Source organism: Phascolarctos cinereus, unplaced genomic scaffold, assembly GCF_003287225.1.
Source record: "Phascolarctos cinereus isolate Bilbo 61053 unplaced genomic scaffold, phaCin_HiC Scaffold_3;HRSCAF=262, whole genome shotgun sequence".
Lineage (NCBI taxonomy): Eukaryota > Metazoa > Chordata > Mammalia > Diprotodontia > Phascolarctidae > Phascolarctos > Phascolarctos cinereus.
This window is the reverse complement of record NW_027555736.1, coordinates 95,739,986-95,767,611: the sequence shown is the minus strand read 5'-3', so window position 1 is coordinate 95,767,611 and position 27,626 is coordinate 95,739,986. Positions and strand designations below refer to the sequence as shown.

At 39.1% G+C, this 27,626-nt stretch overlaps 1 protein-coding gene across 2 annotated transcripts in view; it reads right to left on the bottom strand.

Annotated features, from left to right (window-relative positions):
• LOC144456282 (actin-binding LIM protein 1-like) overlaps positions 1 to 27,626 on the bottom strand; it is a 242,463-nt gene that overhangs the window by 58,185 nt on the left and 156,652 nt on the right. Inside the window, exon 1 of one of the 2 annotated variants that reach the window (XM_078151043.1) lies at positions 15,199 to 15,612. The exons of the other annotated variant lie outside the window; for it this stretch is intronic. Coding sequence (XP_078007169.1) covers positions 15,199 to 15,214 — 16 coding nt within the window. The 5' untranslated portion in view covers positions 15,215 to 15,612. Of the gene's footprint in view, positions 1 to 15,198; positions 15,613 to 27,626 lie in introns of those variants that run through there. 2 annotated transcript variants of the gene reach the window in all.

The following is a 27,626-nucleotide window of genomic DNA, read 5'->3' as shown; positions in this document are numbered from 1 at the left end:
AATGGTCTGGTCATTGCTTACACACTAGGTATACAGTGACTCCCCAAGTAGAGCATACTGAAAGAAGTGTCAAAACATTTAATTCTTTCTCTGAGAAATCCTTGACACAGTCAATGAATGAGCCAGCAAATTCTACCATCCCCATTTTCCAGACAAGGAAACACTTATCTCAGGTTCATGTGGTAGCCATAACAATGTAGGGCCTTTGCCCTCCAAACCACAGCAAATACTCCAATGATCATCTCACTCATACCAATAAAAGACAGCCATCATGATATTTTGTATGGACCAAGTTGTCTGCGTGTTGTCTTCCTCTGAGTGACCTCCTTGTTAAGGTGGAGACCAAGTTTTTGCCTTTCTTTATTTTCTCATTTTGTAAATTCTTGTTGATGATGATAATGATGATGATTCATTCAAATCACCCAATCTTCAAAGGGCTGAAGAATTATTCTCCTGAGCTCATAGGGTAGGGCAGCTTTGAGGATTTACTCAGGAAGGCTTAAGTTCTTAAACTTAAGTTTAGGGACTCAAGCCATCAAGCAGAGTGCTGCTGAGAAGCCCCACCTAGGACAGGAACAGAGAGGGTGGAAATCCAGCTATGGCCAAGAGTGGGTACTTCTCTAGTGTATCATCAAGACTAGTTCTTGCTTCACATCATACTCTTGGTCAGGGTAGAGGTACCAAACGCCATAATGGGCACCCTACATTCTGCATGATATTATTAAAAGTAAGTTCATCATTTTGTTGTACTGCTGTTTCTAAGTATGATCCCCCCACCCCCGCCCCCGCCCGGCATCCGCATGTGACTCAGTAGTCAGAAACCTGGAACTGACAAGTTTTAAAACTAGACTGTTGACATAGTACCTATGAACGAGGTGGGGCTGTATCATACCTTTTTGGGACTGGATTAGGTCTCCTTCATTCCAAAGAAGCTCCAATTCCTTTCTTCTCCCAGCAGGAACTTGAATTCAAATTAATTCAAACATTGATTAAGTGCCTCTTACAAGGAGGGGCACATGAAAAGACAAGAGGAGCAGCAGATGCCAATGTGTAAGTTAAGCTGTGCACAGATTTGGGCACTGAGGAGCAAACAGGAATGCTATCACTTTCGGGGAACAGCTTGTATGGTTACTCCTACTTTACTTCATCTGATCACAGAGACATGGAACATGCTCTTTTTCTTCATTTGTCCTCTTCCAAACCCAAATAATGGACAGTTAGATAATTAGATGGTTGTTGATGATGGAACATCAGCCTATCTTCATTTATTCTCAAGCTCTGAACAGGGAGCTTTATTTTTTTTTAAGCCCAAGGCCCATCAGTGCCTGGTACACAGTAGGTGCTCAGTAAATGTTTACTGAGTGAATCCTCATACAATAATCCTCACTTGCCCTATAATGTATTACACACAAATAGAAACATTTATATAGTGCCTTAAAGTCTGCAAACCCCCCCAACAAATATTATCTCATTTGAGTCTTACAACAACCCTATAAGGCAGATGCCATTATTATCCCCCTTTTACAAATGAAATTGAGGCTGAGAAGTTAAACGACTTGCCCAGGACCACACAGCTAGCAAGTATCTGAGCCAGGTTTTGAACAGAGGTCTCCCTGACTCCAAGGTCAGAGCTCTATCCACTGCCCCACCTAACTCTCCTGATAGTACAAGTTCCAATGCATGATGAGAAAGGTCAATTTCCGCTAAAAATCACGTGAAATGGCAGCCAGAAAGTTGCTTCAGTGCTCTGCAGCTGATACACCAGCCCATTGCACTGTTAGTAAAGTCATTCTGAACACAAGTACACAAGCAGACTGTTTCTAAGAGAAGAGGCCATGCATTAATAAGTAACCAGCCTCCCCACCATCTCCACTGTCTGCCCTTGAACGCATAGCTCCTGCCAATCTGAGATAAACATACCTCTCTGTATGAGTCACCACACAATGAAATCGGAAGCTGGACTGCTTTCTACTCTTGTGTGCTGAAATCATACTGCACAACAACAATGGAAAAGAATCCTATGCTGTTTACACACTGTTCTTTTAACCCTCTGCAAATTCCTCTAGCTTAGAACAATACCACGGTGAAAACACCCTCTGAGGCCTTGTTGAGGGAGATGGTTAATCATCATTTCACATGAACAACAATTGAATCAGGATAAACAAAAGGATAATTTGCTTAAAAAATGGATTGGGTATTTTCTCTCACAGGAATAACAAGTCATAAGTAAACAGCACAATTGGCCAAGTACTTTCTTTCCAACAGCCTTGAGTGATACAGTGGGAAAATTGCTGGTTTTGAAATCAGAGAAACTGGATTCACATTCCTGCTTACTGCTCACAGACTAGGTGACCTTGGACAAGTCATTTCACTCACTTCTCTAGGCCTCAGCCTCCTCATGTGGAAAATGGAGGAACTAGACTGGAGGGCTTCTATAGCTCTACCTTAGAGCTGACAGGCAGATGTTATTATCCCCATCTTTATTTTTTGCTTTTTTTTTGTGGGGGGCAATTGGGGTTAAGTAAGTGTCCAGTGTCTGAGGTTGGATTTGAACTCAGGTCTTCCTGATCCCAAGGCCAGAGCTCTATCCACTGCGCCACCTAGCTACCCCTATCCCCATCTTCACAGATAAGAAAACAGGCATGTGGATGTTGAGGCTAAATGACTACACCATGGTCCCTGAGCTAGTAAGCAAAGGAGCCCTCGGCCATCAGTGTTCTGATTCCTAGTGAATGATCTTTCTACAAGGATTGAACAATTTTTCAACAGGTCTTCAGAAAAGGGCAGGACATTTTGTTTTGTTTTTGTTATTGTTTAAAGTTTCTACAAGGAAATTCATGACGCCATGTTCCTCAGTGTTCACCTGACTGAGACAATCAGATCAGTTCTAGAGGCAGTCAGGGTTGGACAAAGTTATGAGACAGTGACCCTTGCCTTCATTCTTTCTTTATGGTCCTCACTTCTATCCTCTCCTCTCTGGGGAAGAGATGAGCTTTGTCTTTGCCAAGGTCACTCACCCTCTTCCCCAAAATGTTTTCTTGATCACTCCCTCCTCATTACCTCTTCACTTGACTTTGCCTTGTCTTCTCTACTTCATATCTTGTCTTCTTCACAGTCAAATTCCTAAATAAGGAAACCTATACTCACTGTTTCCTCATCCTCCATTCACTTCTTAGACCCTAGTGATCTAATTGTACCATTCAAAAGACAAGGCTCTCTCCAAGATACTCATCAATGTTTTTAATGGTTAAATCTAGTGACCTTTTCTCAGGCCTTATTTTATCAGACCTTTCAACAATTTCTGTGGACATAGTCCCTCCTTCTGGACATTATCTCTTCCTTGGATTTTCATGGCATAGTTCTCTCTTGGTTCTCTTCTTATTCTGTTTTTTTTTCCATTTCCATTGTCAGATCATCCTCTTCCTCCCCCCCTCTAAGTTTGAACTTCCCCCAAGATTTTGTTTAGGGTCCTTTTCTATCTCTTTACTCTCTTCTTTGGTGACTTTATCAATTCCCATAGCTTTAATGATCATCTCCACAAGGATGACTTTTAAATCTTTCCTATCTAGTCCTGTATTTCATCCCTACTTCTATTGAGGAGTGGGCACTTTCTTCCTATTCAAATTACTTTTTATTAATTTGGACAAACTTTGTATTTATTGATTTGTATATATGTAATATCCTTCTCTCTCTCCCCCTCCCTCACACTCCCTCTCCTTGTAGAAGCAAAGTTCTTTGAGATCACAGCCTATTTCATTTTTGTCTTTCTATTTCTAGTGGTGAACACAGTTCCTTGAGCCATAATAGATGCTTAATATATGATTACTGAATTAAATTCAGTGGTCTGGTGTTAGTCATCTGGAAGAACAGTGTGAATTTAAGGCACTGTGCCCTTTCCCAGGGGTATCGGCATTGTAAGCAGGAAATCTCAGCATTGATGGAAAGGCTCATAGGTTTTATAGCTAGAAGGAACTTTCATCTTCTTCCATCATCTTATTCAACCATATTATTTTAAAGATAAGGAAAATGAGGAAGACCCAGGGGGTAAAATAACTTTCCCAAGGTCAGACAATTTTGACTCCAATGAAGAAGATTTTAGGCACCAAAGGATAGTACCATTCAGATGTTTCTGTGTGTTTAAATGAAAAGGTCATTCTCAACCTTGTGAAATCATACCCTATATGCAGGCCCTTCTATGACTACCAAAAAAACTTGGATCCATATTTTGGGGTTCAGATATCAAGTAGACTTCAAGTAAGAAAATAATTGGAGAACTTTGGATTTTTTTCCCCTTCAGGTATGAACCAGTAAGGGGATCTAGAGATCCCATAGCCAAGATAAAAAGTCTACATCAGTTAATAGTGGATATGATGAGGCAAGACCATTTATATGGAAGCTCAAAATTCTCCAATGCCTCCTTAAAATCACACCTCCTGTTCGGAATGTCAAAAGTTATCTGAATCTCCATTTACAAAGAAAGAAACTAAAACACCAAACCAAATTTAGAGCTCCCAGATTTAAAGGAAGGAGGATCTGGAAAGCTTCCTTGAGCTGGGACAGTCTTTTGTGTTTCTTTGTATCCCTCATGCTTAATACAGTGGCTAGTACATAAAAGGAGTTTAATCAAGGCTAGTTGACCGAAATGGATACCATGACCTTAAGAGAGTTTAGAATAAAATAACAAAGGTCACTTAGGGAAGGGTGTTATTAAATCTGGAATTGCACGGGCCTGAAAGGTGATTTAATAGTTTTCAGATTCTGATGCAAAGCTTAGGGACCTAATGTTTTCCCAATTCATGGACAGAGAGTAGGCCTTGTTAAATAGGGATAACAATAATTTTGATTACAAGAAGCAAGGGTAGGGACTTCACAAATAACTTTTTTTTCATTTAATTTAATTTTTGTGACAGTAGTAGCTAGCACCTATATAGAGTTTTAAGGGTTGAAAAACAAAATGCCCATCTCATTTGATCCTCACAACAATCATATAAGGTGGATACTATGATTATTCCCATTTTACAGATGAGAGTGCCCAAGTGATTTACCTAGGGTAATACAACTAGTAAGTGTCTGAGCCAGGATCAAACTCAGGACTGCAGGTCCAATTCCAACTCCCATTATATCACCTGGTCGCCTCACAACTTTATAATCTTAAAAGTTATACAGGGGTATTTATCAAGAACTACTACCTGAAGTCTGAATGTAGATCAAAGCATTATTTAGAAAAACAAACAAATAAAAAACCAAAAAACTCAACAACTTAATTTTTTCATGGGTTTTATTTATTTATTTAGTTCTGTGTTTTCTTTCACAACATGACTAATGTGGAAATTTTTTGTGTGACTGCACATATATAACCTATGCCAAATTGCTGCCTTCTCAATGAGGGGGAGGGGAGAAGGGAGGGAGAGAATTTGGAATTTGAAATTAAAAAAAAAATCAAATGTTAAAAATTCTTACATGCAACTGGGAAAAATAAAATATTTTAAAAAGTAGAGAACTATGTTTTCCAATTTCTATGGAGACATATCAGCAAGCATTTCTGAGCACTACTTTGCGCAAGGCACTATGTTAGGAAGTGCTGATGCAAAGACAGTATACAGACTCTGTCTTAAGGAGCTCATGAAAGGGTGGTGGGTAAATCTTATGGATAAGTAGCTGTAATAAAATGCAGAATGTACTGTGTGACCCTGGACAAGTCACTTAACCTTGATTGTCTCAAAAAAATGTAGAATCTAGTTAAGTAAAAAGGAGATGTAGGGCTTCCTAGCTAAGTTGAAGACAAGAGGAGTATTAGGATCCCTGCTTTGCATGGAACAAAAAGTGATGACAAATGACTAAAAGAACGCAATGCTACTTAAATCCTATCTTGTTTCCATTTTCTCTATCATGAGGAATATTCTCAAGATGGAGTAAACAAAAATAATAGGGAATTGAAAATAATAATAAAATAAAATAAAATAAAATAAAAAGGTAGTAAGAGAGCACCTAGCTGGAATCAATGAGTTCAAGTCTTATAAATTATACTACAAGGTAACTGGCAGTCTTTGAAGAATCGTGAAGAATTAAGGGCAGAACCAAAGGTAGGCAAATATTGTCCTGATTTTCAATAAGAGTTAAGAGAATGGATATTTCCCAAAACATTGTATCTGGAATCTGAAAAAGTGGGCTTTGCTCCTTAAGTCATTTAAACTCTCTAGGTCTCAGTTTCCTCATATGTAAAACAAGGAAGTTAGATTAGATACCTCTCAAATCTCTTCTAGTTCTGAATCCTAAAAGCCTACTACTCAAACTTAAGTCAGTGACTCTGACACTGATTTCTAGTGACATTCTGGATGGATTGTTAAAGGGATATTTGATAGTTAAAGGGATGTTTTGTGAGCACTTGCATTAATAAGCATTCAGGCACCACTTTAAGCTTTACAGAGTGCTTTACAAATATTATCTTACAACAACCCTGGGAAGTAGGTACTATTATTATCCCCATTTTACAGATGAAGAAACTGAGGTAAGAAGAGGTTAAGTGACTTTAAAGGGGCAGTCATGAGCACTACAAGTCTTCAATGCATCCGGTAAGAATAAATTATGACAAGCTAGCCTATTTCCTTTTTTTTTCCCCATAGGGTTACTAAACTGGTGGAATGGAGAAATAACAGTGGAGATAGTATATCTGGACTTTGCATTTGATAAAGTCTCTGAATTTTCTTGTGGAAAATATGGAGAAATGTGAACTGGCTGAGAGTATAGTTAGACCAGATCAAAAAGAAATAAACAATATCACCCTAGAGGAAAGTCTCTAGTGGAATGCCACAGAGCTCTCTCCTTGGCCATGCTGATTTCAGCATTTAAAAGAAATCATCATCTGAATAAAGTCAGAGATGCCATATTAATAAAATCTATGCACAATTCAAAACTGAGAAGGATGGTTAATATGCTATGGCACCAAAAAAAATGAAGTCCAAAAATATCTTGACAGACTGAAATGAAGGGCTGAAGCTAACAAGATGGAATTAAATAGTTACAAAATTAAACAGTGTCTTAGATTAAATATCAAATGTATAAATGCAGACTGCAAGGAATGTGGCTAGAAAGCAGTTGGCATGAAAATGAGCAGTGTTTTTATTGGGCTGCAGACTCAATAGGAATCAGCAATGTGATGTAGCAGCCTCATATATAATCTCAGAAAGTATTAATGGAGGCATAGTGTCAAATACATCATACTCAATTAAGGCAGGTAATAGCCATGCTCTATGCTCTGCCCTATTCAGACCACATCCAAAATACAGGCATGCCTTGCCTAAATCTGTTAATTAGTTCCATGAAAACAGATTTAGAGGAACTAACATATCAGGGAAATGTTAGTTCTTTAGCTACAATGTTGTAATTAAAAGATATACTCCTGGACAAACCTAAATTCAACTATTAAGGCTTTAAAAATCCATCTTTATACATATCTCTAACTATAAATGGGCTACACAGATGATAATATGGGTGGGCAGGACTGCTTGTTGCTAACACATCTGAAATATCAAGTCATCAAAGGGACCCATGAGTTTTGTGAATGCAGAACTTAAGTGTCTGTGTGAGTATATACGTATGTACGTTAAGTATGTATGTGTGTTTGGAGAAGAAGAGAAGAGAGGATGTTCAATTAGCCACAGGATAAGAATAGAAGTTTAGAAACAACTTGGAAAGTGAGGGTACTTAACCTAGGGTCTGTGAATTTGTTTACAACTATTTTGATAACTGTGTATCAATACAATTGGTTTCTTTTGGAATCTGATTTATTTTCTTATATATTTAAAAATATTATCTGAAAACATTTACTTCTTACATTTAAAAACATTATTCTCAGGAATCCATATAGTTTAACAGATGGCCAAAGGTATCTATGGCACAAAAAAAGGTCAAAATCCTCTACTTTAAAGGGATTTTTGCTTAAGCTCTTCCACTTTAGGAGTCATCCAACCTCTAGGTCAACATATAGCTGGAGATGAAAATTCTCAGGGGAATTTTGTTTTGTTATTTTTCAAACAGCAACAAAAAGGTAGAGAAACCACACAAAAAATCTATTGTCAACATGTGGAAAAGGTACAATGCATCTCCACAGAGGCATAGAACAATGGAAAATGTACTGAGCTGAAGTAAACATATGAAAGGTGATTGATCAAAGCTAGAGTCTGGGGGATCACAAGACAAACCCCTTTAGCTCCTTTTTTTCCAAGGGACTGGAAGAGAGAAGGAGGGGGAAGGAGAAGGGAACAAGCATTTTTATGGTGCCCGCTATGCACTATGCAGTGTGTTAAGAGCTTTAGAAATATTTCATTTCATCTTCACATCGACCTTGGGAAATAGATGTTGTTACTATTCTCTTTTAGAGTAGAGGAATCAAAGGTGATTCCTTCAGCATCACAGAGTTAGTAAGTGTCTGAATAGGGATTTGGACTTGGGTCTTCCTGTCCCCAGGCCTGGAGCTCTATCCACCACATCACTAGTTGCCCCTAAAGAAGGCAATCAGTGGGGCAAAAACTTTCAGAAATTAGCATAAACTTTTAAAATTAAAATTCTCTTTTCTTTTGTGTTCTAAAAGTTATATAGGCAGAGGAATTTATTGTAGCTGTTGGGTATGGGATTTATTACTAAACTATTTGTGTAAAGTGCTTGACATCTCTCTCAGTGATATTTAACGACACAGGAACAAAATCCTACTGGAGACTAAGGCTGGCTGGCTGATCTCTGGGAACTGGTTGGAGGACATGATAGTGGGAAGCCTGATTTTAGAGCTGGGCCTTGTTAGAATGTATTTATAATGTCATTGGCTGGGTTTGGGGAAAGGGAGAACTATACTGTGTTAAGTCCTGGGGGGGTGGAGGGTAGGTCACATTTTAGCAAAGGCTAGAGTATGTCTAGAGACAGCAACCAGGAAGGCAAAAGGACTCTAAACCACATCATGTGAGAATCTGCTGAAGAAACTGAACACATTTAGCCTGAAGAAGAGAAGGCAGGGAAAAAGTGATAGCACACTGTAAATATGTGAAGGGTGGTCATGTGGAAGAGGGATTATCTTTGTTCTGCTCAGCCCCACAGGGCATAACTAGTGCCAAGAGGTGGAAGTTACAGGGAGGCCTGAGTTTGATTTGACTTGACTTAAAGAAATACTTAATGATTTGCTCTGTCCCCAGATGGGGACAAGGTGGTGAGTTGCCAGTCCCCACAAGATAATCAATCACTTGGTGAAGGATGCTTTAAGATGTCCTTTTGGTGACTAATATGGAAATGTTTTATATGACTGCACATTTATAACCTATATTGGATTGTTTATCATCACAGGAAGGGATGAGGGGAGGAAGGGAAGGAAGGATAGAATGTGGAACTAAGAATTTTAAAAAATGTTAAAAATTGTTTTAGCATTTAATTGGGGGAAAATAGCTTTTTTAAAAAAAAAGATGTTCTTTTTGTCTCTATTTCACCTAGTAGAATGGCTGGCACAGAGTAGATAGTTAATAAATATAAGCTGAATTTAAATCTTTATTATATACTGGTCATCATGTTCTGTTCCCTTATCATCAATGAGAATAGAACAGAAATGGGTTTTTATTACAGCATTTAAGTATTTAGATACAACAACTACCACTTACCACTAAGGATAACTAATTAATGATATGTTAGAATTTAAAAAATTTCTCTGAAACTACCTTGAGAGTATGGAGTACAAATATCATTACCCCCATTTTACAGAGGGGGAAACTAAAGCTCCAAAAGATTGTGACTTTTCCAGTGTCACAGAGTGAGTATCAGAGGGAGACTTTTTGTAATTGTCACTGTGACATACCTCCCTCTCTAGCAAATTTACAACCTGAAGGGTAGTTGGTCATGGGAATGTGTTATAAAGGATGTCTGAGGGATGGGGGCATTTTCATTGGCTGCTCCCATGTCTGGAATATTCTTCCTCATCACCACCTCCTGGCTTCCCTGACTTACTTCAAGTCCCAGATAGCCCTGTGTTCTACAAGAAGCCCTTCCTGATCCCACTTAACACTAATACTTCCTTCTATTGATTATCTCCAGTTTATCATGTAGATATCTCATTTATACATGGTTGTTTTCCCATGTTGTTTCTCCTCTCCCTTAGGCTGTGAGTAATGGGTTCCCCTTACTAAACGTGAAGAATCCTCACAGGAGCCAAGTAAGCCTTTATTTATTTCTTCTGCTCTCAAGGAGCACAGAAAGTTTTGACCTTCTTTATATCCCCAAGGCTTAGCACAGAGCCTGACACATAGTAGGTGCTTAATAAATTCTTACTGGCTGACTGATTGGAGGAATCACCTTCTCTCTGTGGATACTTAACAGTTTGGACAAACTACATCGACCTCCCCAAATCTCAAGGCATACTTCTGATACCCACTTTTCTTATTCCTTTCCTTAAGGCAGAATAACCACACTAGTACACATAAGCTACCAAGGTCAACATCCAGCTACAAAATTCCAAGAGTCTATGAGAAACCACGGAATCCTACCCTGGAAGGATAATCAGGACTGTCACGTCCAATTATTTCTGTTTCTGAAAGCATCTACACAAGGACTGTGAAAATCACACAGGAAAATGATGGACATAAGTCCTGTGGGTATATTTGCTTTGGTCAGTGAAACCTCTTTAATTCTGTTAACAGGGTGCTAGAATTAAAGAACATCAAATAAATAGGTCTCCTAGGAAAGAAGAGAAAACCTTTTTATGAAGGCAGGGTTTCTTAACCTGTTTTGTTTCATGGACCCCCTTTGACAGTCTGGTAAAGTCCACAGACCCCTTCTTAGAATAGTGTTTTTAAATGCACACAACAAAATACTATAATTATTGAAAAAAAATTATATTAAAATAAAATTATTTTAAAAATTTTTTTAGAAAAATCAAGCGCACATACCCCAGGTTGAGCCCTTTTGCGGATCTCTATAGCTATATTTTTTGAGGCATTGGCTTCCACTAAGACCTTTCAGGTTTCAAGAAGAAATAAATAAATGGGTTTTTTTTCAATTTTTTTTTTAGTGAGGCATTTGGGGTTAAGTGGCTTGCCCAGAGTCACACAGATAGTGAGTGCTATGTGTCTGAGGCTGGATTTGAACTCAGGTCCTCCTGACTTCAGGGCTCGTGCTCTATCCAATGTGCCACCTCGCTGCCCCTGATAATTGTTTATCATTTAGTTGGTTTCCTTTGAAGATTCTTGATATTATATAGGCTCTCATCTTTAGTAAGGGAAATCCATTAAATTTAATAAATATTGTCAACTAAGAAACTCCAAAGAGAAGTTATCCCAAAATTAGCCATCCAACTTGGCTCAGAGATTGGATGATCTTTAGAGAAAACCACTGCTTGCTATATTGCTTCCAATGAGATTGAAGTGTGAATCTTTATCACTAAAAGATTATTGTCCCAATCCTTTCAGGCTTTTTTTTTTTAGCAAACAACTCAAAATATTTTTGCCTAATTAGCAAATTTCATCCTATAACTAAATAGTCTCTCTCATCACAACACATCTATACTCTTCAGACTCCAAACATCTACATACATATTCCTTTCTACAATTTCACTGAAGGTTTGATAAGCCTTGATTTTCTCTGGGAAATAGCAAAAGAGATACAGACTTGAAAATTCAAGCTGCAAACAAAGCAATCTGACAGTTACAGGATATCTAGACTATATACTATTTATACTGTACGGTGAGGTATCTCCAAGGAACTAGTACCATGCCTTGCACATAGTAGGCACTTAGAGAATACTTGTTGGATTAGATTGTGGATGACAGCCAGGAATCTTGAAAAAGAGATAATGACTCAGGATCCCTTAAGTCTTTTGTGCTCTTTTGTTGCAGGATATTGCAAGGGCAAGGTATCCTTGAAGGCCTCAGAGTAACAGCCATGTCATCAAGCCAACTAGATCAATAAGTGTCTGAGATCAGAAGAGAATAGGCGCCTACTCAGGAGAACAAAATATGTCAGTCAAACTATGTGAGCAAGCACCCTATGAGGAGAGCTGCAGTCTAGAAACATGGTTTATTTCCAGCACACACTGACACCAACCAGACACTTAGAGACTTCCAGGAGAGAAATAATGAGGCAGATAAATTTTCAGAAAGCCATTACTAACTGGTTAGTTCAACAGACATGGAGCACCAGTCCCCTGCTTCCACTTTAAAAGGGTCTCTGTTTGGGTCAGAGCATACATATTGTCTTCCTGGGTATTAGACTGGCACAATTGAAGCCCGTCAAAGGGGTGATTCATATGGTCCCCAGGAGGGAAGGGGCTGAGCTGGACTACTTCTATAAACTGTCTAGCCAGTGGCAGAATGCCTTTCTTTCATAGTATGGCTCTTGTGTTAGCTCGAAAACACATCACCTGCCTTTGTGTTCTTCCTTGGTCAGATCTCATCATAAGTACGATGTTTAGTTCTGGTGCCACATTTTAGGAAGGACACCAATGATCTGGAACACACCCAAGATAAGATAACCAGGGTGGTGAGGAGACTGGAAACAATGCCATATGATGATCCATTTACAGAACAGGGGATATTTAGTCTGTAGGACAGATGATATAAGGAATACACAGTGGATATCTCCCAGTATTTGAGAGGCTATTATACGATAGACTTGTTCAGTTTGTCTCTAGAGAGCTGGAACAATGGGTGGGTGTTCTAGAAAGGTAGATATATAAAAAAAATTAGTTTCCCAACTTTCGAGCTGTCTAAAATGGGAATGGGCTGGTTCAGAAAACAGTGAGGCCCCACCTACACATCCCTTCTCTCAAATCACTTGTCAAGGATGATTTTAGAAGTAGCACTGCAAAGCAGATACATCAAAGTGCTGGCCTTGCAGTCAGGAAGACATAGATTTGTATCCTGCTTCTGATACTTCTTAGCTAGGAGACCTTAAGCAAGTCATTTAACATCAATGAGTTTGGATTTCCTCATCAGGATAGTAATACTTGTAGCATCTACCTCCAAGAATGCTTTGTGAATTACCAAGTATAATTATATAAGCAAAGTATCTAAAGTGCTACAAAAAAAAGTCAGTTGCTTTTGTTACTATAGGAGAGGCATCATGACAGAACACTAGCTTTGAAGGAAGAGGACCTGGTTCAAATGGCTCCTGACAATTACTGCCTATGTAACCATGGGACAATCACTTAATCACCCTGAGCCTCAGTTTTCTTATCTATAAAATGAAGGAGACTATATGGTCCTTAAGCCCTAAATCTATGATCTTCTAAATCTATGAGAGTTCTGGTAAGATGCAGATTGCAACAGATGATTTACAAGCTCTCTTCCACCCTTGAGATTCTATGCTACTGATTAAAATAGAAATAATCAGAAAACAAGGAGGCAACAAAAAATAGTACATGTACTGTTGATATTGTTAGACTTGTTAACATTTGCTCAAAATAATCAGAATAAACTGCTATCATCCAAAAAAAATTTTTAAAAACTGAACGGCCTTCAATCTTCAGCTGAGGATAGAGGGAGTCTTGGTGCCTAGACTTTGGTTTTAGCTCATTGCTTGGGGGACCAAAATGCTCTAATCAGATAGGCTGCTTTTTATATGTATACTAAGTGTTTAGAGAGGTAAACTGAGGTATATACAGAAGGCCTGAAAATCTGCTGTCTTTGGGGGAATGTCAGACTAGCCATGTATACAATCTCTTGACTACGATGGGCCCTATTATAGCAAAACAGAGGTAGGTTTGTATCATCCCCTCCAGCTGCAACCTTACTCATTCATCTCAAAGAAACAAAGTCACATCAACTACCAACTTATAGAAATAAATGCTAGGTTGCTGTGAAGAGTGTTGAGCACGAAAGCCAAGAGGATCTCTGACAAATGCCAATCAAACCCTGTTTTCCTTCAACTCCTTGGCAGAGTCTCTTGGAGACACTGAAGAGGAAACCAGTTTCAATTTTATTACAGGCACGAAACTGACATATTAAACTGAAACCATCTAGTTTATTAAATTCACAATTTGCATTTATTATTTGGAAAAGTTGTCAAGGCAAAACCCACATTAGCTAAAGAACATGATTAGGAGCGCAAGTGAGCTATAAAAGCAGACACTTTCTTCTCTCCTCCCTCCCACACGGTCTTGCCCTTGCATGGCTGTTAGCTTTCATGACCCCATTACTATATCCACCTATTAAAATAATAAAACCTGTTTCCAGCAAACAAGGATCAATTCCGGTTCAGCATTCTCATTTCTCAGTCCCCTAGGGGCTCTAAGTGAAAGTATACCTGTACTTATGGCCCTGAAATGGTCCAAATTGTTGTAGAAGCAGCAGGCATCCTCATTCCTAAAGTACAGGTGTGGTCCACCATAAGATATAAAACAATTGGAACTGGAAGGAACTTCAGACAGTAGTCCAATCCTCTTTTTATAGCAGGAAAGGAATATTCTAGAGCTGGTAAACGGAAGAATCAGGACTAAAATCACAGTTTCTTAAACTCAGAGGTCAGTCTTTAAAGAAAAGGGGGGGCAATGATTTGTCTAAAAAAGTGAGTCATTTCATTATTTAAATTATGATTCAAAATTTTCTGAATTTGATTTCCACTCAATTTTTAAGGAACACATTCATGGCACAGAGGAAAGGTGTACCCGTGCTGATCTTTTAGCCACTGACCTCCCCTTCCCCCACCTCACTACTCGCTGCATAACTTTATTAAATTTGAAGTACAAGGACTCCTTTAAAGAGTGATTTAACAATCATTAAGAATAACGCTGTAATGGTAGCAAACACAGCAGAAGCCTCAGGTTTTCCCCCTGCAATGAATGAGACAGGACAAGCGCCATCAAGTCACAAACCTGTTTGGGAAACTATTACTCTTTCATTTAAATTCCTAATTAGCCCAGCTGATGGGGGCGGGGGAGAAGCAAGCCACATATCACATACAGAAGAAGAGAACATGCAAAGTGGGATAACCGTCAGACGACTCACACCCCTGAGCTGAGTTGGGCTTCACACCGCCACTGCTAAATTAAAGACACTTAATGAAGTCGCTTGTAGTAAATGGCAATCACGACTTCTCAACAGGATAACTGCTCAGCCTCTCATCAAAAATGTCTGCCCAGGGTCCGATTGATCATTTCCCATGAGATGGTCTAACCCTGCTGTGCCATTTCAACTTCACCAGCCATGCACATTGATCAATATTTATAATTACCTTTCTCCTTCACCATGGCAACCAAATCCTTTTAAGTGCTGCTGCGCGGAAGGGGAGCAAGACTACTCTCACAAAGGTGAACTGCGGCAGCCAGGCAGGGCAGAGGAGAGGCTGAGATCCACAAGGTTAGATGGGGAGGGAAGCCCTTCCCCCTCCAGCCCCCCAGGGTAACCACAGTCCGCAAGCTGGGGTGTGGATGGAGGGAGGGGAGGGGAGATGCTTCTCAGTTGCCTCGCTGGCTGCCGGTGGGTGTTTCTGTCTCTCCCTCTGCATTCACCCTCCTATTAAGGGTGGCAGCTCCAGCCCGCTAGCTCTCACTGCCCCCTGCACGGAAACACCAGCTACAGCTACTGCTGGCTCCGAGAACAAATGTGAGATTCCAGCGTCCCTAATCTCTGGTGGCGGACTCACCACCTTACATTCTTCCTGCTGAGGCAGAGCTTCCCCGCACTGCTGGCAAGGATGCCTCCTAGTGACGGAAAGATAAATGACTGCCCTGGGTAGCTGAGCCCCGGCAACTTCCAGGGAAGCTGTGCACCTTAGGCTGTTTGTTTTAAAATGACTTAAAAGCAAATTCAAGCACCTACAATTTATCCTGTAACAACTGAGAAAGGCTAGGGCTTCAGCTCATTCTTCAGTATTCGTAGCCCTGGACTTATTTGGGCTGAGAAAAAGGGACACTGAAAAGGAGATGGGGTTCAGTAAACCTCCACTCCTACTCCTACCCCTCCCATCCCTTCTCCTCCATTTTGCTTGCATCTGCTATGCCAAGTACCAATACACCGCTATCCCTAGACATTTGGGGGGGGGGGGCGTGGATGACATTGGAGAAGCCCAGCTACTTGGAAACCTCCTCTTCTGGGGCCAAAAAGAAGTTCAAGGTCAATAGTAATGACAGATTCGAGAAGGGTATGGAGAGTGGATCTCTTATTGGTGTGCCTGGAGTAGGGCATTGGAATTCCACATTGAACTCATGTAAATTTCTTGGTTCTGCCAGGGACTATGCCTAGCTGACAGACATTACATTCACTTTTAAGCTTCCATTTATCAAATCTGATGTTTCTAGAGAAATTTTTTAATGCTTGGAAGGCACTCATGGCACAGTAATAAATAAACAAGCTACTGGGATTGGGCAGTGAAGTTCTTAGAATGGACTCATAAAGGAGAGGGTCTGAATTCAAATCCTGCTTTATTGCCAAGTGACCTTGGATAAATCACTTATACCTTCCTATGCCTCAGTTACCTCATTTAAAAAACAAAAGGATTGGACTAGATGGTCTCTCAGGTCCCTTCTGGCTGTAGATCAGAGGTTCTTAACCTGATCACTCTTAACCTCTCAGTGACCCAGGCAAGTTTCTAAAATCATGAATTCCAGAACTAGTAAGGACTTGCTTTGGTAACAGAGGTTTCTTAATCAGGCCTTCCTTATACAAATGAAATCATAGGTTCAGGACCCCACCCCCAACCCCATTTACACGCACGTATATACAGACATATATACGTATATATGTCTGTATATATACATTTTTCATTTTACAAAATGCTTTCACATTCATTGTTATTTAACTTAATAAAATTTTGCAACAACTTTGTGCAACAGCTAAGTATTATTTTCCAAATACACAAAATGATGTCCAGAAAAGTGTCACAAAGCTAATAAATGGTAAGGGTAGGATTCAAATCCAAGAATTTCTGACTCTAAGTCCCATGCTTTTTTTGGGGGGGGGTCCCACTTTATGCCTGAGGATATCCCACACAGGACATGACCGCCAACTGAGCAATCAAAAGAGCATTTATTAAGTACTTACTATGTACCAGGCATGTTGAAGATACAAAGAGAAGGGAGATGGTCTCTTTCCCCAAGGAACTTACACTCTATTGATTTTATTATTATTATTATTATTATTATTATTATTAATTTTGTTGAGGCAATTGGGGTTAAGTGACTTGCCCAGAGTCACACAACCAGTAAATGTCTGAGGTCACATTTGAACTCAGGTGCTCCTGACTCCAGGGCCAGTGCTCTATCCATTGTGCCACCTAGCTGCCCCCCATCCTACCGATTTTAGAAGCAGGAATCAGTCATATTCACAGTGAGCAGAGGATTTAATATTGGGTCCCAAATTTAATCCCAGTACCCATCTTTCAAATTCACCTGCCTTCCACACTATGTTTCATCTATACTCAAACATATGGGAAGAAGCAATGAGATACAAGTGCTGTTCAGAGAAACAGAATAGCAGATGGTCAATCCATCTTTCCGAACCAGAATGCACAGCCACTATTAGATTTTATTTACTGCAAATATTGTAACGTGTTGGGTCTACGAGAGCCAGGGTGGCAGAAAAGAATGAAGTAAATCACCCTTCCTCATCTCTTCCTCAGTGGATGTTTGCAGTTCAAATAACTTATTTTGGGTGGGCTAGGGAGGGAGGAGGAAAAAGCTCCATCATTTTTGGATGAGCTGCTACTGTTGGTTTTCTGATGCGCAACAGTAAGTAGCAGGGCTGGAGCAGTTGTGACATTCCTTTATCTGTGACTCACTGTGTAACTATGAATAGCTTTGGTGGCTGAGCCTGGGAGCAAGGACTAAGTCCCCTCCGACTCCTGGGTATCTATCACTATGACACGGCCATCATTCACACCCCACCTCAAACAGCTCAGGCTCTGTTAAGATTTCCTTATACATTAAATCAACAGCCAGTCCCCCGCTACAAGCATGGGAAGGCCCTCAAAGGGCTTGCATGGCCTCCGTTCATAAATATGTGGCTAGCAGGAGCAAGCTAGCTCAAAGAGACAGACGTGCAGCAAACAGCACAGATATTTTTTAAAAGCACTCCTGGGATTAACCCTTTAGATACCCTCAAAGTTTTACTGGGCAATTATAGGGATTACAAATTGTTTTTCAGCTTCCATCCCCTTCCTGCCACTCCCTTTAGGAGCTGCTGATAAGCAAAGCTGACTGCAGACAACTGGACTTCTTTTGGTGGCCTGAGTTCACCAATAGTATTTATTTCCTAGTTGTGTAAGGAGATTAGTACCACACTTAAACAACTCTCTCCAAGGCTCCTAGAAGGCTTTCCCTCACATTACACAGCCCAAAGCAAAGGAACTAGTGCTGCTACCTTTTAACATGCCTAAAATTGATCTAATACAAACACAGGCACCAGAGTATCACTAGATAGGGTACAATCCAAACCTAATGCCACAAACAGAAGTAGACCACAAGGCAAACCAGGTGCTTTTCCATCAGGCTAGAGCTTTTTCATCTCCAGTTTTAAGTCTATCATTATTATCACTGTTCAGAATTGGAATCTACCACTAAGTTGCTAAAGGATACGAGAACCATGATTTTAGAATGTCTTTTCATGGGTATCCCAGGAAAGTCTGCTAATGAAGAAACAGCTGGTGCTTATTCGTTCACAGAGCAGTACTTTCTACGGGAAAACTGATGGATTAAGAACTCTTCCCACCCCCTATCCCCAATGTATTTTCCATCGAAATAATTTTCCTTTACCACAGTCAAAGTGAATGAGTCACCAGCGTTCATCTGCTAAATAACAGTCATATGAAAATATTACCCATAACAATCAGACAGGCTACTACTCTAGGAAGAAACTCCCTGCACTCTTAAGATAACCTGAGTAGTACGTTACTGAGGTTACCTTTGTAATGTGGAAGAGGATAGCCCGACTGTGTTTACATCTCCTTACCTTAAGTCAGAATCCTGAAAAGCTTTGGGAGCTGGAATCAGTGGAATATTTTCTAGCCTGCAATTCTATGCTGCAAAGGCGAGAGCAAAATAAACCAGGAGAAATAATCTTAAATGGTCTGCAAGAGCTGAAACATTTTCCTCTTATTTCTAGAGGTGGCTTCCAAAGGACTTATCTCATTCAAATTCCACTGGGATGAGATAGGACTTCATAATAAAGACACCAATGCATGATTGTATCCCCCTACTCCACCCCCATTCCAGCCCCAAACTGAATCACTCCCTCCTTTTTATTCACTCAAAAGATGAAGCAAAGAATTGTCCACATATGATTGGAAGCTGGGCACCATTTTGTTGGCTCAAAAGCTATCCATGCATGAACACCCACTTTTGGCAAAAATTCACGTGCAGATCATTTCAACAGGCTCAAGTTAATTAAAAGGCAGTTGTTACAACCCACATTTAAAAACCTGGCTCTGTGCATTTCCCAAAACAGCTCTTTCCCATCAAAAGAGACATGAAAAGTGACCATAAAACTGTGATTCTAAATGGATATAACAGCAAACACTCATTGAGCCACTGACACTTTCCCACCTCATCTCATGACATTGTCACCTTTCCCTAGGCATATACATCACTGTTATCATTGACACTTGAAGTAATCTTACCCATAATGCACACTGCAGGAAAACCAAGTAATCATAGAATTTTAGAGCTAGAAGAACCTTAGAAATAACTTAGTCCAGTCCCTCATTTCACAAGACAGGAAACTAAAGTGATTAGTTACTTAAGTAGAAAGTAAGCTCCTGAGGACAGGCACTCTCATTTTTGCCTTTGTATATCCCCAGCACAGAGTAGGGTGCCTTGCACATAATAAGCATCAAGGCAACCTCTTGAGAAGCCACAAAGCTAGCACTAGAATCCACGTTACCTTAGTCCCAAGCATTCTTTCCTCTTGTTATTATTGTTGTTTATCTTTTGTTCTCTCTCTCTCTCTCTCTCTCTCTCTCTCTCTCTCTCTCTCTCTCTCTCTCCTCTCTCTCTCTCTCTCTTTTGGTGAGGCAATTGGGGTTAAGTGACCTCCCCAGAGTCACACAGCTAGCAAGTGTTATGTGTCTGAGGCTGGATTTGAACTCAGGTGCTCCTGACTCCCGGGCTGGTGCTCTATCCACTGTGCCACCTAGCTGCCCCTGTCCTTTGTTCTCTAAGAGCATCAGGACATCAGGGAGGTGATGCCATGACACACAAAGTGAGGGAGGGCTGTGCAAAGTCAACAGCCTCACTTTCTCTTCCAAAGCCATTCCATGAAAGAATGAGTTATAGATTCATCTCTCTCATGTCTGGATCTAAGAAAGAGTTCAAGAACCTAAAACAATTCCCAACTACCTACCAGCCTTTGCCTGGCTTTTGAGGGCCACCATAACCAGGTGCCACACAATTAGACAGTTATCCCTTCCGCAATGCAGGGGTGAGGAGTATAGCACCAGTGGTCTGGAAAATCTGGCTAATTTTGGCACAGTACCTTCTTGTAAAATGTGAGTTAAGTATTTGGTCAGAGGCTATATTGTAGGTTGATGTTAAGTAAAAATACTGTATGAAGAAGAACTCTTTTTCTGTGTTGCCTATGGCTTCCACAGAACTCCCCCAAAATTCCCATTTCATTTTTTATGGTGACCCATGACATATTGAAACTGCGATGTGAAAAGTAGCAATTTGAAAGGGATAATTGTACGATCTATTCACTCACTATCCTGCAACACATATCCTCAATGAGGCTGGTCTCTTCACTATATTATACCTACCTTGTTCTCATCTTATCTGTTCCAATGTACACTACAGACAGCTCTTTCTATGACTTAGGCAATTAGAAACTTATGTAATTATGAAATTTATGTAATTAGAAACAGCTATATGGCTACTTGCTTCTTTTAGACTGCCTTAATTCTATGACTCTTTCCAATTCAAGCACTACCTCCTTCATGAAGACTTCTCTAATTACTTGAACCCACAAGGGTGAATCTCAACTTTAAATTATTACCATTGACACCTTTTAGGGCTTAATTATTCTCTGTTTCCTATGCGTTCGTTTTGCCTTGATGACAAAAAAGTAAATGGTTCAAAGGCAGGGAACACGCCATGCACTTCTTCTGTATCCCTTAAGGTACCCTAAGCACAGTGCTGGGCACGAAGGGATGCACTCAATATATGCTGACTGAACAATATAAATAGGCAGTATTTAATAAGCTGTGAGACCTTAGGCAAGTTGTTTAATTAGCCTTTCTGACTCTCAGTTTCCTACTGTGCAAAACACTAATTTCCTACCTGCTTTTTAGGGTGGTAAGAATCAAATGAAATAGCAAACATGAAAGCACTTTGATACTGTTGTTATTATTGTTGTTGTTCCATCATTTCAGTTGCTGTCCAACTCTTTGTGTGACCCCATTTGGGGTTTTCTTGGCAAAGATACTGGACTGGTTTGCCATTTCCTTCTCCAGCTCATTTTACAGATGAAGAAACTGAGGAAAACAAGGTTAAGTGACTTGTCCAAGGTCACACAGCTGATAAGTGAGGCTGGATTTGAGACTCCAGACCCCATGCTCTATCCAATATGCCACGTACCTGTCCCACTTTGCTACTGCAAAGCAATATATAAATGAGTGATTATCATCATCATCAACATCATTCTTATATTTCCTCATATAGAAGTTCCTTATACCAATGAAAACATGGGTCCAGTCCTTATCTTGATTGATCATGATGATGATGATGATGATGCAGGACCTGTCTGCAAAAGGCTGGCATTTCATAGAATGGATGGGTCATGGGAAGGGAGAAGAATGAATAAAGATGATTCCAAAGCTCCATACAATCTAAGATTTATCCATGAAGTCTTAAGCAAGTCATCTATCTCCTTTGTCCTCATTTTCTTCATCTGAAACATGAAGGAATTAGATTAGGCAATTTTTAACAACCTATCCAGTTCTAAAAGTTTTTTTTATTTGAAAGAGAAAAAAGATCCATATGTAGAAAAATAGTTATAGCTGCTGTCTTTGTTGTAGAAAAAGAAAAGGAGGGGCAACTAAGAGGCGCAGTGAATAGAGCACCAGCCCTGGAGTCAGGAGGACCTGAGTTCAAATCTAGCCTCAGACACATAACACTCACTAGCTGTGCGACTCTGGGTAAGTCAGTTAACCCTCATTGCCTCACCCAATAAATAAATAAAAACAAGTTTAAAAAAAAAAGGAAACAAAGAGGATAGCAATCGACTGGGGACATAGAGGGACAAATTATGATATGTAAATGTATTATGGAATATGACTGTGCTGAAAGACATGACCAAAGAAATGGTTCCAGAGAAACTTGGGAAAACCTGTACAAATTGGTAGAGTGACATAGTCAGAACCAGGAAAATAATGTTCATAATAACAACAAATTGCAAAGAAAAATAACTTGGAAAAATTCAGAGTTTTGATTAATTCAATTCAATCACCAAATCCAAAGGACTGATGATCGAGCATGCTACCAAACTTCCGACAGAGGGTTGATGAACCCGAGGTGTAGAATGAGAAATACATGCTTGGACAGGGCAAAAATGTGCATTTGTTTTTCTTTTCACTATGTTTATCTGTTAAAAGGACTGTGTTTTTCTATTTTTATTTGGAAAGGGAAGATTTGGAAGGGGTGGAGCTAGTGATAGTATTGCCAAAACGAAAAAGAAAAGAAGAGGTTTCTGGAAGTATTTTTTAATATGCAAAGAAGGGAACAGTAAGAAATTCAGAGGGAAACAGAGATAAGCAAAATGGCTCTGGAAATAATATTTTGAGTTTATTTTATGCTCTTTTTAAAAAAATGCAAGCTGTATATAATAAAAATTCATAGTTTCTCATATAATTTTGTTTTACTTTGTATACAAAAATATTATCTTTTCTTGGTGCTCATTAAATTCTGAACAAATTTTTTAAAAAGTCTTTGATCCCATGATTCAGAACTTCCAAATGTTTGGCCTTCTTGATCTTTCTTCTTATCCTTTTATTCAAATGACTAATTTTAAGACTTTTTAATCTCTGAATTCCCATGGAATTCCCTGTCAGTATAGTCCTTTACTTCTAATCCAGAGTTATTTTATATTCATGTACCAAAAGCCCCAAAAGTCTTTGGCAGAAACTGGGCTAGATATTTTTACTAAGTAATGGCTTCCAGTTAAAAAAAATTTTTTTACAAGTGCATATTTAAAGCTTACTATATATAAATACCCTCATTTGGAAGGTTAATACTACTTGTATACAAACTACAATGTAAGTATAAAAATAAGCAATTTGCCACACAGAGAAGGTGCTTATTAGTAGAATTTGAGGGATCCCATGATAATAAAGGAAATTTCACAGTTAGTGGTTTAATTTTAGGCATGCCAAATACTCCTGAGAAATACTATAAGAGCTTGACAATCTTCAAAAAAAATTTATATATATATATATATATATACACACATAAACACAGATCTATCTATCTATCTATCTATCTATCTAACTATCTATAGGGGTGTGTGTGTCTGTATATACATACATAAAAAAACAGTGGTTAACTTTGAATTCTTTCCTAGTGGTCCACAAATTGAAAATCTTAAGGTGTTAAAAAGCAAATAGCTTTGCTATCAGCTACATATATGTCAAGAGTATAGTAGTATGTTTTAGTAGAGTATTTCCTCTCAGGTCAACCAGGTTTGACTTACTTTAATAGTCACTACACAGAGATTAAAAGAAGGTTCCATCTTTTATGTACAGGACCACACAGCAACAGCCTAGAATCTCTGCAACAACTCAGACCTTGTGGAGTAAGGCCAGCTCAGCGTGCCCTGGAGACAGACAGTCATTTTTTGTGAGTCACCCTTATCTTGTAGCTAAGGTCACTCAAAAAATCTTCATTTGCTGCACTGAGATGCCTCCAATCTGCTTTGATTTACTCAGTGTTCCCAGATTTGGCATACAGATTATTGATCTTCAACTTCAACATGACCTTGCATTCTGCCTCTTCTTTCTATGTAAAACCTGCTTTAATCCATGCTCTGTTTTATCTACTGATATCATCCCTTTCTACCTCAGTCTTCATGTGTCAGATTCTACCAGCTGAAAAGCATTACAACCCCTGTTTACCTCATCCTGTAAAACTGCTTAAATGGGCCCTAAATGTCACGCTTTTACAAATGCCAAAAAAAAAAAGAAGAGCCCTAGAAGTTCTAACAAATTGGACACCCTAGCTAACCAGCCCAGGGAACAGAATGTCTGCTGTTTCCATGGAGACACTGTTTCTTAATAGAATATTTCTCATTGTCAGAGAAAACTTTTCCCAACATTCACTTGGCCTCTTTTTTTTTCTTTCATTTGACCTCCACCCTTCCTAGTTATGTCTTGGCAAAATACATAGCAGAGAGCTAACTCTTTGCTAACTAGACACTTATATTCTCTTCCAGCATTTCAACTCTGATTTGAGAGGACAGCCCCAGTAAAATACAAATATGCACACTGCCATCATAGCATATACCTTCTGCAGAAGTGAAAGCAGGTCACCCAGAATAGTAAGTGTTCCCCCTCTGTTAGAGGGCAATGGTGCCATCTAAAAATGCCTAAATGCATTTCATTGGTCTACAGCAGCCAGAAAAAGGGAAACCCCAATTAATACTTCAGCTGCTCCAGCAGAAGTATTTGTGCAGACACATAGCTATCTTCCATGCTCACAGAAAGAGAATCTATACATCTATCAACAGCTGGCACACTGCAGAAGGCACTTTCATCAAAAAGAATAAGCAATCTTATTACTATTTGGGGCAGGAAGGAGCTTTATAGAACATTTAATGTCATTTCTTTATTTTACAGATGAGGAAAGTGAGAATCAGAATGGGGAGAAGTACCTTGTCTAAGATTGCAGTTATTTCATGGGCAGAGCTGGGGATGGAAGTAAGGTCTTTCAACTCTTAGCCCGGTAATTTGGCATGTTAGGGATGGAAGTTGCTCCTTCAATATTTTGCCCATGTGCTTAACAACAGTCAGAGCAAACTTTCCAACAGTGATGCCTGAAGTTACACAATCCAGTCTCTTCAGCCAGCAAAGAGCTTCTGGGAAAGAGGACTAGACTAGAAGCCAGGAGATCTGGGTTCTGTTACTACTTCCTCTGTATTTTAGATGTGGAATCACTCAACTTTTCTGAGCCTCCGTATCTTCATTTCTAAATGAGATAATAATGTATATAAAGTGCTCTGCAGAACTTAAAGTGCTATATAAATATCATTGATGATTAGATATGTGTTAGGTATATAGTAGATTAACTGTAGGTTTTTCATAGCTCTTTAATTCTATGATTCTAATCTGCAAAGCCCCTGATAGCATAGGGCCCTGTTTACCTTGAAGTTGATTCTGTTACCTAAATGAGTGGGTGGGATCATACTAATAGTACCAGAGCTGTAGGTGGATTTTCACATTTTACCGTATAGTGTCCCCAGTACCTAGCCCAATGTTTTGCACACAGTAGAAACTTAATAAATGGATGATGAATTAATTGGATTGAAAACTGCCTAGAAAGATAAATCTATAGCCCTCAGTCAAGGTCAAAGGATAAAAGCCTACGTAGAGCATTCTACAACACAAATCCATAACTTAGGCATGCCATAACCATATTGGAGACTATAATAATATAATTTATCACCAATTCACCTTCAACAACAGAGCTTCCTGACTGGCCCATGTGATTAGAGATTGTGAAAAATGTCACCCCTAGATTTCAAAGAGCAGGGTCTCATTTCTTTTATTAAGGCTAAGGGTACTATAAAAACTGAGTTGGAAGAGACTTTAGGGATAATCAATGCATTTATTTTACAGATGAGAGAACAAACACCTAATGAGGTATGGTGATTTGTTTAAGGTCATAAATAGAAAACAGAAAAATTTTCTCATTTAATAGGAATTTTCTAATTTAAAAGAAAAGCCAAGATTATAACCCAAATCTCCTTCTGACTCCCTCAGACAACTCAAAGACAATTGCCCACAACTTAGAGATGTGATTATAGTTTACAAAACATTTTTATACACATTCTCTTCCTTGAATCACATAACACCACTGGAAAGCAGGAAGGAGATTATCCCCATTATTATCCCCATTTTACAAATAAGGAAACTGAGGTTTAATGGGTTTAATAGCCTGCCCAAGGTCACACAGCTAGTAATTGCTGGAACTAGAACTAGAATCTGGATCTTCTGAATTCAACCCTGAAGCTCTTGCCATATCATTCTCTCTCTATATATATCATGATTAATACAAGATAGTATGACCTTTGTAAGACTGTATATGTTTCCTTTTTCTTTGAGTAGCCACATTTTCTTTAAAAATCAGTCCAATGCCTTTGCAAAAATTTGTATTTGTTATGCAGAAAGTTCCCATAGATCTTCTCATGATAAAACCTCATTTAGAAATAGCACTAATGGCTACAGTAAATTACACTGAATCATTCCTCCCCCGATTCCTTTTCAGAGACATTCAAATCATCTGTAATGGAATGAAATCATTATAAATTAAGTGTAAACCATAGAACTGCAGAATATCAAAATAAGAAGGAGGAATTCCTCTCTACAATAGCCTCAATTAGTTATCATGCCTCTTACTAGCAGCAGCTTGGTGGCACAATAGATAGAGCACTGGGCCTAAAGTGAAAAAGACCTGAGTTCAAATCCTGCCTCAGAATTGTATTAGTTGTGTGATCCTGGGCAAATCATTTAACCTCTGACTGCCTCGGTTTCCTCAAATAAAAATGAGGGAAATAATAATACCTATCTCCCAGGTTTGCTGTAAGGATGAAATGAAATATTTGTAAAACACACAGCACAGTGCCTGGCATGTAGGAGATGCTTAATAGATGCTGGTTTCCTTCCTTTTTTATTCCTGAAGATTTCCAGTGATGGAAACTCACTACTTCTTAAGGAAGCCTATTCAACTTTAAAATAAATTTAGTTATTATTGACCTTTTTTTGTTTTCATTTGGCTTCACTGTCCAATATATCCCTCCTATTTGCCCCACCTAGACAGCCAACTCTTATAACAAAGAGTAAGAAAAAATATTCAGCAAAAGTAATCAATACATCTATCAAATTCTACAGCATAATATAAATGTTCCACACTTTCATTCCTCAACTTCTAAAAATGGAGGGAAGTATATTCTCATGTTTCTTCTTCTGGTCAATACAAATGTACCCCATCCAGTTTTAATTTTGTTACGGTTGTCATCCTTGTTGTTTCCATTTCCATTATTGTGTCTGTGAACATTGTTTTCCTTGTACTGTTTATTTCATTTTGTATTAGGTCATATGACTTCCCATCCATTTCTCTATGTATCCTTCATATTCATGGTTTCTTATGCTGTGGTAATATTCTGTTACATATGTACCCCATTTTATTTAGCCATCTCATGATCAATGAACATCTACTTTGCAGTTCTTTGCTACTATCATGATGCTGCTTAAATATTTTGGTGTACATTCTGCCCTTCTTTGGCTTTTAACCTCCTTGCAATAGATGCCTGGCAGTGGAATCTCTGGGTCAAGGGGCATTGATATTCTAGCCAATTTCTTAGTAAAATTCCAAATCGCTTTCCAGAATGGTAGGACCAATTCACAGCTCCACCAAGAGGTGGTATTAGTGTGATAGACAGTTATCACAAACTTTTCCTTATATC